The sequence below is a fragment of the Podarcis erhardii genome, assembly GCF_964252035.2.
Source record: "Podarcis erhardii genome assembly, chromosome: 1".
NCBI lineage: Eukaryota > Metazoa > Chordata > Lepidosauria > Squamata > Lacertidae > Podarcis > Podarcis erhardii.
In genome coordinates, this window is record NC_138497.1 from 46,959,917 (window position 1) to 46,974,949 (window position 15,033).

The 15,033-nt window shown below is 44.0% G+C and overlaps 1 protein-coding gene across 5 annotated transcripts in view; it reads right to left on the reverse strand.

Annotated features, from left to right (window-relative positions):
• Window positions 1-13,597, reverse strand: part of RGS6 (regulator of G protein signaling 6) — a 218,374-nt gene extending 204,777 nt beyond the window's left edge. For all 5 annotated transcript variants that reach the window (XR_014161494.1, XR_014161495.1, XM_081881775.1 and 2 more), the window contains exons 1-2: window positions 13,052-13,597; window positions 2,347-2,447 (exon numbers count right to left, since the gene is read on the reverse strand). Coding sequence is in view for 3 of the 5 variants with exons in the window: in XM_081881775.1 (XP_081737901.1) it covers window positions 2,347-2,421 (75 nt within the window). In the remaining 2 variants the exon portion in view is untranslated. The remainder of the gene's footprint in view (window positions 1-2,346; window positions 2,448-13,051) is intronic.
• Between the last annotated feature and the right edge of the window lie 1,436 nt (window positions 13,598-15,033).

The following is a 15,033-nucleotide window of genomic DNA, read 5'->3' on the forward strand; positions in this document are numbered from 1 at the left end:
CTTACAAGTGGGGGGCCTGTGACCCTCTAGATGTTGTTGGACTCCGGTTCCCATCAGCCTCAGCCAGCATGGTCAATGGCCAAGGATGATGGGAGCTGGAACCCCAATAGCATCTGGAGGATCATACACTCCTCCTCCCAGTATATATGATGCTGCCCAGTATTAACACGCATTTTCAACTGCACCAGAACCTGAAATATAACCCTCCTCATACAGATTCATACTGTGTTTGTGTAAAGAAAAATTGTGCTTGACAATGGTAGCCTAATGAAAACCAGCACTTCTATCAGGATATATAGTTAAACAAGATTATTGATTCAGATTCATGTGTAAGTTCCACTTTCAGCACTGAAGAGAATTTCCTGCTATGTTTAAAGCAAGCAATTAGTTTAGTTTCTGCTTTAAAAAACAACAATTATTCTTCGTAGATGAACAAGTACTAACGTACAAATTAATGCTCTCACAGTCACATATAACTTTAAAATCTATCTCCTGAAGTATTTCTAATGTGACATTGAACGTATTGAATCAGATAATCCAAACCTTTTAAAAAATGTAATGTAGAATGCATTAAGTAGTGGTAAAGCTCCTATACAAAGACTGTACTCTTTCCAGCTATACATAAAAAGGTGCAGATTGCTAGCAAGGACTCCATGGGGAAACCGCCCCGTGTCAACAGTTTAATTACCAGAGAGAAGTCTTGTTCTATCCTGACATAGTGCCTGATGTGTTAACTTGGGGGCAAGTGATTTCAAAACATTGGCTTCCCATATGAAACCTGAAATAGAACAGTCCCCGCAAGGGGATTTCTGCTATCTCATTATGGAAAGATAAAATAGCCTTTACTGAAGGCTAGGCTGCATTACAGAACTTTGCTGATAATAATAGGAAAGGTTAAAAACAAAAGCTTGGTCTTCTTGACTTTTGATTGCGAGAAAGCAACCTGCAGGTGCCTTTAATAAAGGCCCGCTATGACCATGATCTCACACACTGCACAATGAGGTTTCCAGAGGGCAGAGTTCCTCTGCTTCCCCCATGCCAACAAAGTATGCGAATTGGATATCTGATATACACACACATACTGAATACAGGAGCTGTGGTGGTCTCCACGCTGATTTCCACTAGTCCAATGGCAGACAGAAGTCTGTTACAGTTGATGCAGTTGCTAAAACCTCAAACAGGAACTGGAATGCACAAACCTAGAACCATTTGATGCATTTTCCATTTCTCCCTCCCCTCCCCTCCTGGTTAAATGCTACAGCTACTTTAGCACAGCAAGGCCACCTGGATGCAGCTCCAGAATGTCTACTGAGAAGTAAGTCCTACTAAAGCCAATGGGACCTACTTCAGTTTAAGTGAGCAAAGGATTGCAGGCCCATTTTATATATCACCACTTTCATGGTCATAAGGAAAAGTGCCATTATAATATGCCCATCAATCCATTTGAACTTCTACTGTTTTCTTTATCAACTAGTAGGATATTATAGTGACATCTCTGTTAAAATGTGTGCTAAAACATTTCCAACATAGCCCCTTCTTTGGAAATTGAAGGAAGAGAAAATGTTTTTCGTAGAGTGGCTTATACTGGCTACATGGGACTATTTTGGAACCTTCAACTTGAAGACAAATCCTTTTCATTGGCCGACTCTGGGCAGGATTCAACTAAATAGCTGTTCAGCTGCAAGCTTTAGTGCTACTGCGACAGGATCCCCCTCATGCCCTCTCCTAGTGCATGCCCTGTGCCACCCCCAAATCTGCTCTGGCAGGCTGGAGGAACCCCAAGAACAGATGTAGGGAGGGGGAGGGGGAGGAGAAGTGGAGAATATTCCATTGTGTAAGGAGAAATCCTTGCACTGACAGAATGTTTTGCTTAGCACTATATTGAATACAGTCCAAAGTCAAAGTGATTTATGCCAATTAGGTTCCAATGAAGTCAGTCAAAAACTGCAGTTAGCTTGGTTGTGGCTGTCTACTGTTAAAAAAAGCAAACCAAAATACCAGTTCTACAACAGACTCTTACAAAGGTGAATCTAATTCAACCTATATTCCTCGCAGTCAGTGATATCTTACATTTCCTTTTAAATTTACAGGTAGCGTACCCAAGTACAGACAAAAACAACAGAAAACCGTTAATCTTAATAGTACAAAACCTGAAGAATCCATTTGTAAAATAAGTCTGCAGTCCTATGAACACTTACCTAGGAGTAAGTCTCATTGAACTCACTGAGGTTTACTTCAAGGTAGACATGTATAGGATTATGCAGCAAGTTATTTTTTGAAAACATGTAAACAGTCATCCAGCTCAGAAGCTGGCACAGAAGTAATGAATGCCTCTGAATGTCTTACTTTTCTGTAAACAATCATATTTGGAGAGCTCTCCTCTTGATCAGCTGTTTCCATGTCACTGGATCCCTGGGCCATTATGAACTGCCTTCTTTTCACCCAGGCTGTAAAAGGGAAGAACATTATTCAATGGGTCACCCAGAGGAAGAAAGACAGGAAGATACATTCAAAATCAAATAATAAGCATAGATATAGAAGATGAAAAGTGTGCTCAGGAATTGTATTCCATCATATAATGCCTGAAAGGCATGAGATACAGAAATATTTTTATCACACTGATGAAATAACAGACTGGCAAACTTGAGTCTAAACATATGCTTACTGCCTTGCCAAGGGGCAAGAAGAATTTTGTTTTCTTTGGATGAGAGATCAGGTGAGACAAGGGTGTGTTTGTAGTATTTTGCTTAGTAATTTGCTTAGAAGCAAGTAATGTTCAACTTAGGCTTGGTGCTGTTGACTGGGGCTGATGGGAGCTGCTGGGCAACAAGTTGGGGAAGGCTTGATTAGTCTTGTTAAGAACAGAAGACCAGGGCTGCAGAATTAGGCCAATGCTCATCCTGCTCTTACAGTTGCCAACCAGATGCCTGTAGGAACCCTGCAAGCAGAACATGCGATGGACTCTGATAATGGGACGCCATTAACAGAACCTCCTCAGGTGATCTTAAACACAGAAGTCAACATGACAGCGTATGTGACCTTTCTCCATTTCTCCTACAAAAACATCCCTGCCAATCAAAAGCTCCCTTGCCCATACCACACCTACTGTAAGTGAGTAAAATGATGGCAATCTGTATGAAAGTATAGAACCAAAAATATGCATCTTGGGTCTTAAGAGAGCCAAAGAATGAGGCTGTAGAGCAAAAAAATAATTGCCACCAACTTGAGGAGCCTCATATCCATCAGTACAGAAGTCCAGGCATCCAGTAGCCACTGGCATCTAAGAAATTAGGTTTTTCCTCCTAAGGAGAGATCTTGCTGGCTCCAAAGTTTTGCAAAAATGATTGTGCCATTGCTCATTCACTTGCCTCTACTTGGTCAACAGTTCTTAAGTTCACTGATGGGTCAATGTCCTGACCCATCACTATGTGATTACATTAATGCTTAGCCAGAAACGGTTTCACTTTGAAGCTTTGTATTAATACATTTTCTTTGACTTGCATAGGGGTGGTGGAGGAGTGCCCGGGTCCATATTCATTTACTTAGCCATGGATGCTACTTCTATTGAAAGACACAATCAGGAAGTTAATTCTTTTTCCAGGAGTTGACAATACAACAGAGAAATTCAACTCCATCATGACTGCATGCCTAATTAGAATGGAGAGAAGAGGAGAAAGGGAACATTTGCCATTACTTTTGCTAATAGACAATACATTAGAAAAAGCATCAGACCATGCAAAAATAAAGTCAATATTGGCAGAGTCTAAATAGTTTCATCATCATTTAGCAAGGAGATTCAAAGAACACAATCTGTTATTTTATGCCAGTGGACTGAGAGGCATCAACAAACTGCTATGCATCAAGCGTATAATAAAAATGTATTTTTAGGGGCTTAATACCCAACCAGTTTAGAACATTTCACAGTTAATGGCCATGATGAATTCCACATCTAAAAACAGAGGCCATTAAAATAAATACATTAATATAGTAGACGACAGTGGATGAGATTGGAAGTGTGTGCAGAGTTTTTATCTTAAAATTCAAACACACTGACCCAACTTTAGTGAAACGAGCTACCCCAGAACGTAGATGAAGATACACATTAACAATGCAGTTCTAAACTAGAAGTGTGTCCCAATGAGTTCAGTGGGGCTTACTCCCAAGTAGGTATGCATAGGATTGTAGTGCAAGATGCACAACCGATAGAACATAATGCAATGCATGCAGACAACAGCATATTCAAATGTGCATTTATTTGTCTGTAGTTCCTGATAAAGCAAGTAATATCTGCTTCTATGCCTGCACCTCCTTTTCTGGATCAGGGTGAAAAAAACGGGACATAGTTTAAGATACCTTAAACCAGTGCTGAGCTAAAAAACAGAGAAGTGAACTAAAGCCCCATTTCTGGGATTGGCAGAAATGTATGGCCTGGAATAAGTCACTGTCTTTTAGCATCTGTAAAATGGGTTTCTACTATTTAGGATAACAGTACTGCTAAGATTAATACAATCAATATTGTTGAGCACTTTGCAAATTAAGAGAAGAACTACACAAGATCAGCAGTCAGCAAAAAGGAAGCACTGTGCTGATAGTGTCACAGGTCGAATCCTGTGCATGCTTCTTCCTTTGAAATAGCAGGAAAGTAAACAAGTGTTATCAGATCCCAGCAAGAGCAACATGTGAGTGAAAGCAGGTGTACATGGAAGTTTTCCCTGCTGGACAATGAACAGCACACATGCAGGTGAATTGTGTAGGTGCTGTTCCTAAAGCTGGTTCACTATAACCAGTGCTTGGAGCAAGGCACACAGTTCCCAATCCCATGTTGGGAAGAGCATGCACAGCTCCAAGCATTGATTATAACATTTCACAGGTGAAAATAGGGACCTAGTCATAATCAAATCCTTATTTTCCCATTCCAAGGATCACAGACAAGATCCCCCAGCCCAACCATCACCGCACTGCTTTGCTTCACCTGCTGGTGTAAGCTAATGACCACAAAGATACACATTCCTCAGCGTATGGTTTCCCCATATATCCCTCATCTCACATATCCCTCTGCCCTTCCAGTGAAGTGAATGGAAAAGCTGTTGTACGTGGAATGAATAGGACATCACTAAATTGAAGTAGTGCAGGGTTAGAGCCTTGTCCTTAAATAAATCCCCTCTTTATAACGCTCAAGACGTTGCTATGGCAGGATATTGCTTCACCAATAATCAATTTTGCATAAAACCTGTGGCTTATCTTTCATCTTATTCCTTAATCTTCTATTTATGACATCAAATTCTGTTGCTAGGGAGATGCTTACGCAGATCATTACGACTTTAGGTAGCAAGACAAATGGCTAGTTCTTTTGCACACACACCCCTCCCGAAATTAAACACACACACCACTACAGTTCTGTGCTATCAAGGCAAAACTGATTCCCGAAGGGAAGGTTGGTCATCAGTTACAGTATAAAGCTGCATAATAATGCTTATTCATGACTAAGATGAACTATTCCACTGGAAAGGCACATACCTAATTCACAAACCCTGATGCAATTTTTTATCTGACATGACAACTTGTCACTTTAAAACAGTGCTTGAACAACGACTGATGTCGTGATTCAGATATTCTTGCAAAGATTTCTTAGCAGCAAGGAACTATGAATATTAGCTTTATGGGGGGGTCTATTCAGAGTATCAATTTAAGGCCTAACAAACGTACAGCTGCGTATTTGTTGTGCGGATCATCCAGACATCTTCCTACCAGAGAGCATGGCTGACTCAGGGATAAACTGCAATATATATTTGCTGTTGGTAAAATTAGTTAATTGTTGCCTCACCCACAGGACCATCACCATTTGAAGCAGGGTGTCAAACTGAAATTGAACCTGTATGTACAAACTGAGCTGGGGGCAAAACAGGATTGAACCAGGAGGAGAAGGAGGAGGAGGAGGAGGAGGAGGAGGAGAAGTATAAGTTGTTGTTCAGTAATCAGATGCTCAAGAGGCTCCTTTGAAGGTGGTGAAGGACTTCTTCAGGCCGGGAGAGGCAGGCAAGAGATATGCTGTATCATTGTACTTGAGGATTGCTAGTTCTCAAATCTAGTGGAAGACAGAAGTGCCTGGCGTGCTCTGGTCCATGGGGTCACGAAGAGTCGGACACGACTAAACAACAACAAAAGTTCTCAAATCTCATGTATTTTGTCTCAGAGTGCGAAGTGCTTCCCCCAAATGAAGACAAAGAAAAGGTGAATCTAACTAAACTGTAGGCCATGGGTCAAAAGGCAGCAGTCCTTCATATGTTGTTGGACTACAACTCCCATCATCCCTGAACTTTGGCCACACACTGGCTATTGGTGATAGGCGCTGGGAGTCCAAAACATCTGGATTCCAAATGGCAAACTGGGTGTCACTGAATTTTCATGCCTTGAGTTACTTCTCAGAGTATGAGATTTCCTTCATCAAAGCAAGTTCCACAAGTGAACCGCCCTGAAACCTGAGGGTATAGGGCAGTAAGTAAGTAACTCAATCAATCAATCAATCAATCAATCAATTAAATAAAATAAATACAGGTCAACAGTGGAGACCCCTGCTCTAACTACTCCCACATGTTCCAACTTGTGTTTTATTCCTTATTAGAAAAGTTTACATTTTTATTTGCAAATTTAGCAAGAAAAGGAGAACGGAAAAAGAGAAAAATTAAAATTAAATAAGAAAAAAGAATAAGGGGGGAAGTAGTAATGATACAAATTATATACAAATAATAATTAACAGACCACCAACAGTAGCTGAATCTTAAATTAAGCCCTCCAGATACTGAAATAGGTAGCCATACAAAATTGATATCAATATGAGATATGACTGAATATAGCTGGGGAAATGAGGTCCTCAGACCACTGAGTACTTATAATCTCTTAGCCACCATAAGGGCTCACAAAACCCACTTTTGTTGTCCACTTGTTAGTCCACATACTACAGGGATATAATTTCAGAATATATGAACATCTGCCATAGCAAGGGCTTCACCAATACAAAGCTGATGCAAGGAACAAATTCAGACTAAAAGGAATGTATCAGTGGACAAGCCCACATCAGATGCCTCAAATAGGCATTCTCAGCATTACACCTCCAACATCTATGTATGTTAGTCTTCCTTTACGAAAGTTGTGGAGCCCAACATAGAATATCAATTTTGGCTGAATCAATATCCATTTCAGGTCCAAGAAAACATTCTGCATAGATTCAAAAGCAATTTCCCATTGTTTAGGCTGCACAATACCTTCTAATTCCCTAAATTCTAATTGAGTTTATAGTAAACTAAATAGATGAATATGGAAATCCAATGAAGCTAAAATCATCAGTAAAGACATCACAACAGTTAACAACCAAAGGCATCTGGGACTAAAAGTGAAGGATAAAAACATGTGCTTTTAACTGGCGGCAAAAGCACTCCAGAATAGATGGCCACCTAAATTCTTACAATAACCCTATGAAGCAGGTTGGTTTGAAGGATTAGGATTGGCCCAAGGTCAGCTTCCCAATGAACTTTCTGGCCAAGTCTGGGTCTTCCCACGCAGAGACCAGCTCTAGTCTACACTGAATACACCCCACTGGCTCTTGCAGATTCTGAAAGCTTTCATGTAGGAGGCTTAGATTGCCTTTGGGCTGCTTTTGCGCTATTTATGCAGATGTCTGATCTTTCTTCATGTGGAAGAGAAAGCGGAGGAAAGACATTTAGAACAAGTAGTGGTATTCTGGCTAAAGTTACAGTTATATCAGAAATCTGCTTTAAGTCTCTTGTATGAAAATGCCCTTCACTCCTTGGATGGGTGGGGGAGACAAAATTAGGTCTCCCTTGCCCTGCTATACCCTCCATGAATCCCTTCCATCTTATAACCTCTGCAGGATAACCTTGGAAGTCCCAGCTGAAAGGCAATAGTATACTCCCCACCCCAGTTCACAGGTAAAAAGGATAGGTAGAGGAAGGAATGACCTTGTCAAGGAGGGGAACATGTATTTTAACATTTGTTTTAAACTGATTTCAATATTTTATCTTTTAATCTTTGTAACACACCCTGGGACCTCATGGGGATGGGCTGGTAAGAACCCTATCTATCTATCTATCTATCTATCTATCTATCTATCTATTTGCATGTTTTTAAAGGCTTCTCCAGACTCACTTGATACAAGCCATTTCCAGCTCCTGTGTATCACAGATTTTGTTGTTGCTGCTGCTGCTGCCGACCACTTTCCCTCTTTCCCCTAAACCCATATCCTCCAGCCTTTGAAAGGACAGCCTTTAAAAGCCATGATATTCCACCCTCCACATTCATCTGCAACCTGTGAACAGCATGGTATTGTTCTGAAATGGGACTTGTAGGATTATGCTGCAAAAGCAAAATAAAAAAAATGGGAACACAGACGTACCCGAGTTCCCTTCCCACCTTATAAAATTATCCTTTCCAGAGAAGTATTTCTCAAATTCAGCAGTGCAATTTCAAGATAACTATTCAGAGGAAGAGAGTACTATGATTCCCTAATGATGCTGAACGTGACTCCTTGTACGCAAGTCCCACCGGCTTCAATGGAAATTAAGTGCATACAAGTGTGCTTGGTACTGCACACATAAGGATTTCTCTTTAGTCATAGCTCTGCCTTGTTGTAGTTGGTTGTGCTTATTTGTTGGTTTTAAACTGCACTTGTATGCTGTGTGAGTTAATTTCACAGACACTTTTATACAGCAACCTGGTATCTTTTGAGGGTGGGCAGTCAAGAAATAATTAATTAAAATAAATAAAAGCATACACCTGCATTGTTAGGTTATATAATTTTTTTTAATGAGATTAGGGAAATAATGGTGAAGTGCTCAGGCTGCATCCTTTGAATAAACTTGAAGTGGATTCTACTAAAAATGGAGAGACTTAGCAACCCACCCTGCACAACATGGAAGCCCGCATCAAGAACGCAGCCCATGCCAGCAATGCACTGGGGGAGGGGGGGGTCTGCTGATTAACTGACAACCCTGCTCTTCTAGCAGTCTCATCGTGACCTGCAAAAACAGAAGGTTTATCAAAGTCTTAGAGAGCAGGCTTCAAGCTGTGCAAGCCTGTTCTGTGCTTAGGATAAGGAAACACAGCTATTGACAGGACCGCTGCTTCCTAAGAAAAAAATCCAGCAGGCAACATGTTCAACCAACTCAACAAGCAATCAAAGCTGAGCTTTCCTTCCAAAGCCCACCTGGGCACACTAAACTCCCATCCAGGGAGCTTTAATTTTAAGGGACCACAGCCTTAAGGCTTTTGCTAGCACTTCTAATCCCCACTGTCCAGAAACATGGGGTACCTAAGACTGCTCCACAGCTGCTTTCACACAGAGCTGGCGGGGACTTGTGTGGGATCAGCATGGCCATGCAATGCAGCTGTGAGAGCATGGCACACTCATGCGCTACTGGGAATATGGAAAGATGCCTGCACTCAGCACTCTTCCTCTCTCTGTCACCAGCCAGGTCTTGCTAGTGGCATGGGGATGAAATCGGTCTCATATCCAAGCAAGAGCCTTTGGTTTTCTTTGGAAAGATGTGCAGATAAGTAATATGCAAGTTCTCAATCACTCCATGGCAGCATATGATATTTAAATATATTTAAAGCACATACAGAGCCAAAAAGAACCATGGGGGTGGTAGTTCACAAAGCTCCCAGCACCATTAAACTACCGTTCCCAATATTCTGTTTCAGGGTGGGTGCTTTATATGTCTGATGAGTATGCAGCCACAACTCAGTTATGCCATAGTACTTACTTGGCTTTAAGTGACTCTGTGCACACTATATCTCCAAAGCACATGCATGGCACACTTGTCCCCTCACAGAATTCTGGGCACTGTAGTTTATCAAGGCTGCTGGGAAATGGAACTCTGTGAGGGGTAAACTACACCGCCCAGAATTCTTTGAGCGAAAGAACATGCTCTGAATGTGATTTAAAGGTATAATATGTACACAGCCTAAATGGAAGTATGTGTGAGTAAGTATTGCTGTCTTTTTAGTTTGTTGTTGGGGGAGGAGACTATGCATCTACAACTCAAAGGCAAAGGCTACCCATAGATGAAACTTCTAACCCACTGAAAACTGGCTTCTTCCAGTTCCTATCGCCCCATTCACAACATGATGCATTCCACATTAAAAGGCCTTCTTGGGGACAGTTGTGAAAACCAGATTACAGTGCAACCCTAGTGTGGTTTTTTTTCCCCAAGTGAGTTTTTATTGGTTTATCATTATATATACATATAAACAAATACAAAGTATAATACATAAATTACATGTGTCATATCCAGTCCATGAATCATACATATATTACATAGTTGTTTTAAGCTCCACCGAGCCTTAGACTTCCCTCCACTCCTTTGGTAAGTATCAGATAAATTCTGGAATCACGTATTTTATCTCCTTTACTTATTAGTCGTTCGCTGTTAGAGTTATTCCAGTCCTGCCAGTGTCGTCAAAGTTCTACAATTAGTTCTTATATACATTTGTTCCAATTGTCATGAAATTTCTGTTCATCCTGATCCCTTAATCTTCCTGTTATTTTAGCTAGCTCAGCATAGTTTATCATCTTGACTTGCCAGTCACTTATAGTAGGTATTACCTCCATTTTCCAGTTTTGTGCTAACATGGTTCTTGCGGCCGTTGTGGCATATAAAAATAGATTTTTATCTTCTTTTTTAATTTCTTTGCCAGTTATTCCTAGCAGGAAGGCTTCAGGCTTTTTTGGAAAAGTATATTTCAAAAAAAATTTAAGCTCATTGTAAATCAGTTCCCAAAAGCCTTTCACCTTACTGCATGTCCACCACATATGGTAGAAGTCACCTTCTACCTCTCCGTATTTCCAGCATTTCTTATTCTTCAATCTATAAATCTTAGCTAATTTCACTGGCGTGAGATACCACCTATAAATCATTTTCCAAAGGTTCTCCCTCAATGCCGTACACGCCGTGAACTTCATATTAACATTCCACAATTCACGCCACATTACAAAATCAATATTGTGACCAATATCCATGGCCCATTTGGTCATAGCCTCCTTCACCTCTTCGTCTTTTGTGTACCAATCCAATAAGAGATCATACATCCTAGACAAAGTTTTATTTTTACCTTCTATAACTTCCACATTAAATTTAGATTTTTTATCTTCAAATCCTAATTTCTTTTTGTCTTCTTTTAGCAAGTCGTTTACCTGGTGGTATTGCAACCACCCTGTAAATAAATTCTTTACCTCTTCATAGGGTTTAAGTTTTATGCCCTGATCAGTTTTCCTGGTAAGTTCTTCATAAGTGGCTTTCCCCCCTCTCCATATTAGTTTTTTTGACAGTCAGCACTTCTATTGGTGAAATCCACCAGGGTGTTTTCTTTTCCAGCAAATCTTTATTTCTTTCCCAAACTTGGAACCCTAGTGTGGTTTACTTGGAAGAGCCTCATCTGATCTCAGTGGGTCAGAGTTTAGGATTCCAGTCCCATCCCTAGGGCCCAACCAGCCTCAACTCCTTTGTGGAACAAAAGGAAAGTGTAAGAAGCAGCTGAAAGACTAGCAGTGCAACCCTAGGCGCATTTACTCAGAAGAAAGCTATGGTTTTTCTAGTTGTGATGTATGGAAGTGAGAGCTGGACCATAAAGAAGGCTGATTGCCAAAGAATTGATGCTTTTGAATTATGGTGCTGGAGGAGACTCTTGAGAGTCCCATGGACTGCAAGAAGATCAAACCTATCCATTCTGAAGGAAATCAGCCCTGAGTGCTCATTGGAAGGACAGATCGTGAAGCTGAGGCTCCAATACTTTGGCCACCTCATGAAAAGAGAAGACTCCCTGGAAAAGACCCTGATGTTGGGAAAGATGGAGGGCACAAGGAGAAGGGGACGGCAGAGGACGAGATGGTTGGACAGTGTTCTCGAAGCTACCAGCATGAGTTTGACCAAACTGCGGGAGGCAGTGGAAGACAGAAGTGCCTGGCGTGCTCTGGTCCATGGGGTCATGAGGAGTCAGACACGACTAAACGACTAAACAACAAGAAGCAGCTGAAAGACTAGCAGTGCAACCCTAGGCGCATTTACTCAGAAGTAAGCACCTCTCAGTTCAACGGCGCACACTCCCAGGGAAATGGATGTAGATTCCAGCCTAAAATGCAGCAGGTCGTGTTGGGAAGACCCCCCCCCCGGCCCTTCCTCTCCCCAAGTACTTCGGGGCCTGGTTGCAAAACCATTTATTTGCTTTGAGTTTTAAAATCAAATCCCATTCTTCGAAATACGCGAAACTTGCGACCTCTAGCTCTGCCGGTCGCCGATTCAAGCGCGACCATTTTCCAAGCGCGGTTTTCCCCCCACCTCTCCCGCCCTTGGACTGCATTTGAACAGCGCGCAGCAAGACGCGACCGCCGGCGGCAAACTCCTGCTCCCAAGTTTCCTCCAAGGGTCAGGGGCAAGCGGCGCAGCAGCGAGCCAGCGCCCTCCCTTGCCCAGCCCGTTGCTTAGCGATCGCCCTCCGCGGCCCCGATTCGCAGCGCCCCGCTCAGCACGCAAACCCCGCTCCTCTTCTCTCGGCGCAAGACCCCCGGGGAAGCCGGCGGGCGCCCGGGGAAGCCAACGCTCCCCGCGCTTCAAATGAACGCGCGCACCCTCCCCAAGCACACGGCCCCGCATGCAAACAGCTGCGCTCCGAATGGAACGCCGCGCCGAGGGCGCGTTTACAACGGCGACGCCCGCGATCCAGTGCGTCTCCTCCAACTCATTTGCATCCCTAGAATAACAAAAGGGGGAAGGCAAGGGGGCCGCGAAGCTGCTTCATCCGAATCCCGCTGCTCCTCCTTTTCGCACCCGTTGCACAAAAGGGAGTTGCACACGCATTGCTTTGGGGCTGGGGTTAAGGAACCGAAGAACCGATTTAATGACTTCCCGTGTCCCTTTAACGTGGGAAAGCGGGGGGTGGGGGTCATGCATTGCTAGGCATCGTTGCCCCACAAAGCTTTGAGGGGGGGGGGTTGGGGGTGAAGAAACGAGGACGCTGCGCAAGGGCGATCGTAATTTACCTTAGCAACCAAGGATCTGCTGTGGGTCGCCTTCGGCTTTTAAATTTCCCCTGGGCGGCAGGGAGCAGCCTGATTCATGCTGAAGCCGAAGTGGCGGGGGGGGGCGGGTTAAAGGAGAGGCGGCTTCCCCGGGGATCTGGATCTCTCTTTCTCCCGCCCGCCTTTCAGGGGATCTTAGACGCCGTCGTCTTCAGGAGGGCGCCTGCCGGCTGCCACAGGGGTCGCGGGAGGGAGGGCTGGCAGCGCCGCTGGCGAAGGTGGACCCGGGAGAAGCGGCGGAGCCCAGCTCAACATGCTCGGCGGCTCACGCCTCCCGTCGCTGCATTCCCCCTCCGCGCGCGCCGCCTTCTCGCTCGCCTTCCCCGCGGCTCTGGCACACGCTCTTCTTCGCCCTCGCCGTCTTGCTCCGCTCCAGGCCGGGCAGTGGCGGGGAGACCAGCCCAGCGGCGGAGGAGGAGGAGGAGGAGAAGCCACCCCGGCGGAGCCGAGGGAGGAGATGTGGACGGAGAAGGAAAAACAGAGGCTCCAAGTCCCAGGTTTGTCCCTTGCGAGCCAGCGGGCTGGCGGGAGTAGCAGCAGCGCCCGCTGCAGGCTGCGGGCGGAACTGCAGCCTCGTTTCCAAAGGCTCTGAAGGCCTTCTAGAGAGAGCGCGCAGCCCGCCCGCCCCCAGGGAGGTGCAGCAGAAAACCCCCCGGCAAGTTTGTTTGTTGTTTTGCTTAACGTCCCTGAATTAATTGCAGGGCGGTGCACATTTTAAATCGCCGGTACAACGCTAACATCTAATCCGCACTACTATATTATTAAAAAAATAAAAAAACCTATATTATTAAAAAAAACCAACCCGTTTCACATCAGTACAACAAAATTGAGAGGAATAATGAAGACAGCCCAGGTGGTTGACACAATCGCTCTTGAGCGTCATCTCCTCTCCCTCAGGGCCTGCCATGGTCTGAGAATAATGAACCAGTAAGGGAGATGGCATAAACACGTGAAAGAAAACTCTCAAATACAATCAAACGCAAGTGTGTGCCCACTGTCAAGCCTGGTCTGAGGCCGTGAATGCAACAAAGAAATGTTTTCTCTCTGCTTCCATTGTGTCCTCCCAATGCCAGCCAAAAGTTCTTCAGAATGGCTTCGGGGCCTTTTACATGCTGGCCCCAAAGAGGTGTCGGAGGCCTGCATTGGCTTGTTTGTGAAGCAATTTTGGGATAATGAGGCACTGGACGCATCAAAGGCCTGGGCTGTGATAGGTTTGCTAGGCACTTCAAGGACAAACCCATTCACCTTCATACCAATACAGTGGCACCTTGGGTTAAGAACTTAATTCATTCTGGAGGTCCGTTCTTAACCTGAAACTGTTCTTAACCTGAAGCATCACTTTAGCTAATGGGGCCTCCCGCTGCTGCACGATTTGTGTTCTCATCCTGAAGCAAAGTTCTTAACCTGAGGTACTATTTCTGGGTTAGCGGAGTCTGTAACCCCAGGTACCACTGTATTGATTCCTTTGCTATTATAATCTCTGGTGAGACATCCAGCACACTGTCATATATAGTTCTGTGGGATCAGTTCCAGCTACGGAGGCCTGAGGATGTGGACAAGGTGCTTCTAGCTGCCCATCCCATCCCTGGCCCTCTTGACCCTTGCCCATCCTGGTTGTTGATGCAAGTCAGGGTGGGGGCTGGTTAATGCATCTTTGCATGAGGAGGTTATCCCAACTGCCTTAAAGGAGTTGATGGTACACCTGCTCCTGAAAAAGACCCTGAGGGTTTGACAACAGTGTCCTGCTTTGGGGGTAAGGTGCTTGAGAGTGTAACGGCAGTTCAGTTGCAGTCACTATTGGAGGAAATAGGACCCATTCCAGTCTGGGTTCAAGCCTGGGGTTGATACGGAACTGGCCCTGGTCATCCTGAAAAATTACCTTCAAGGGGAAGGGGGAGAATGAGGGACCAGATAGCCCAAACACATCTCACCAATTCTGGCCT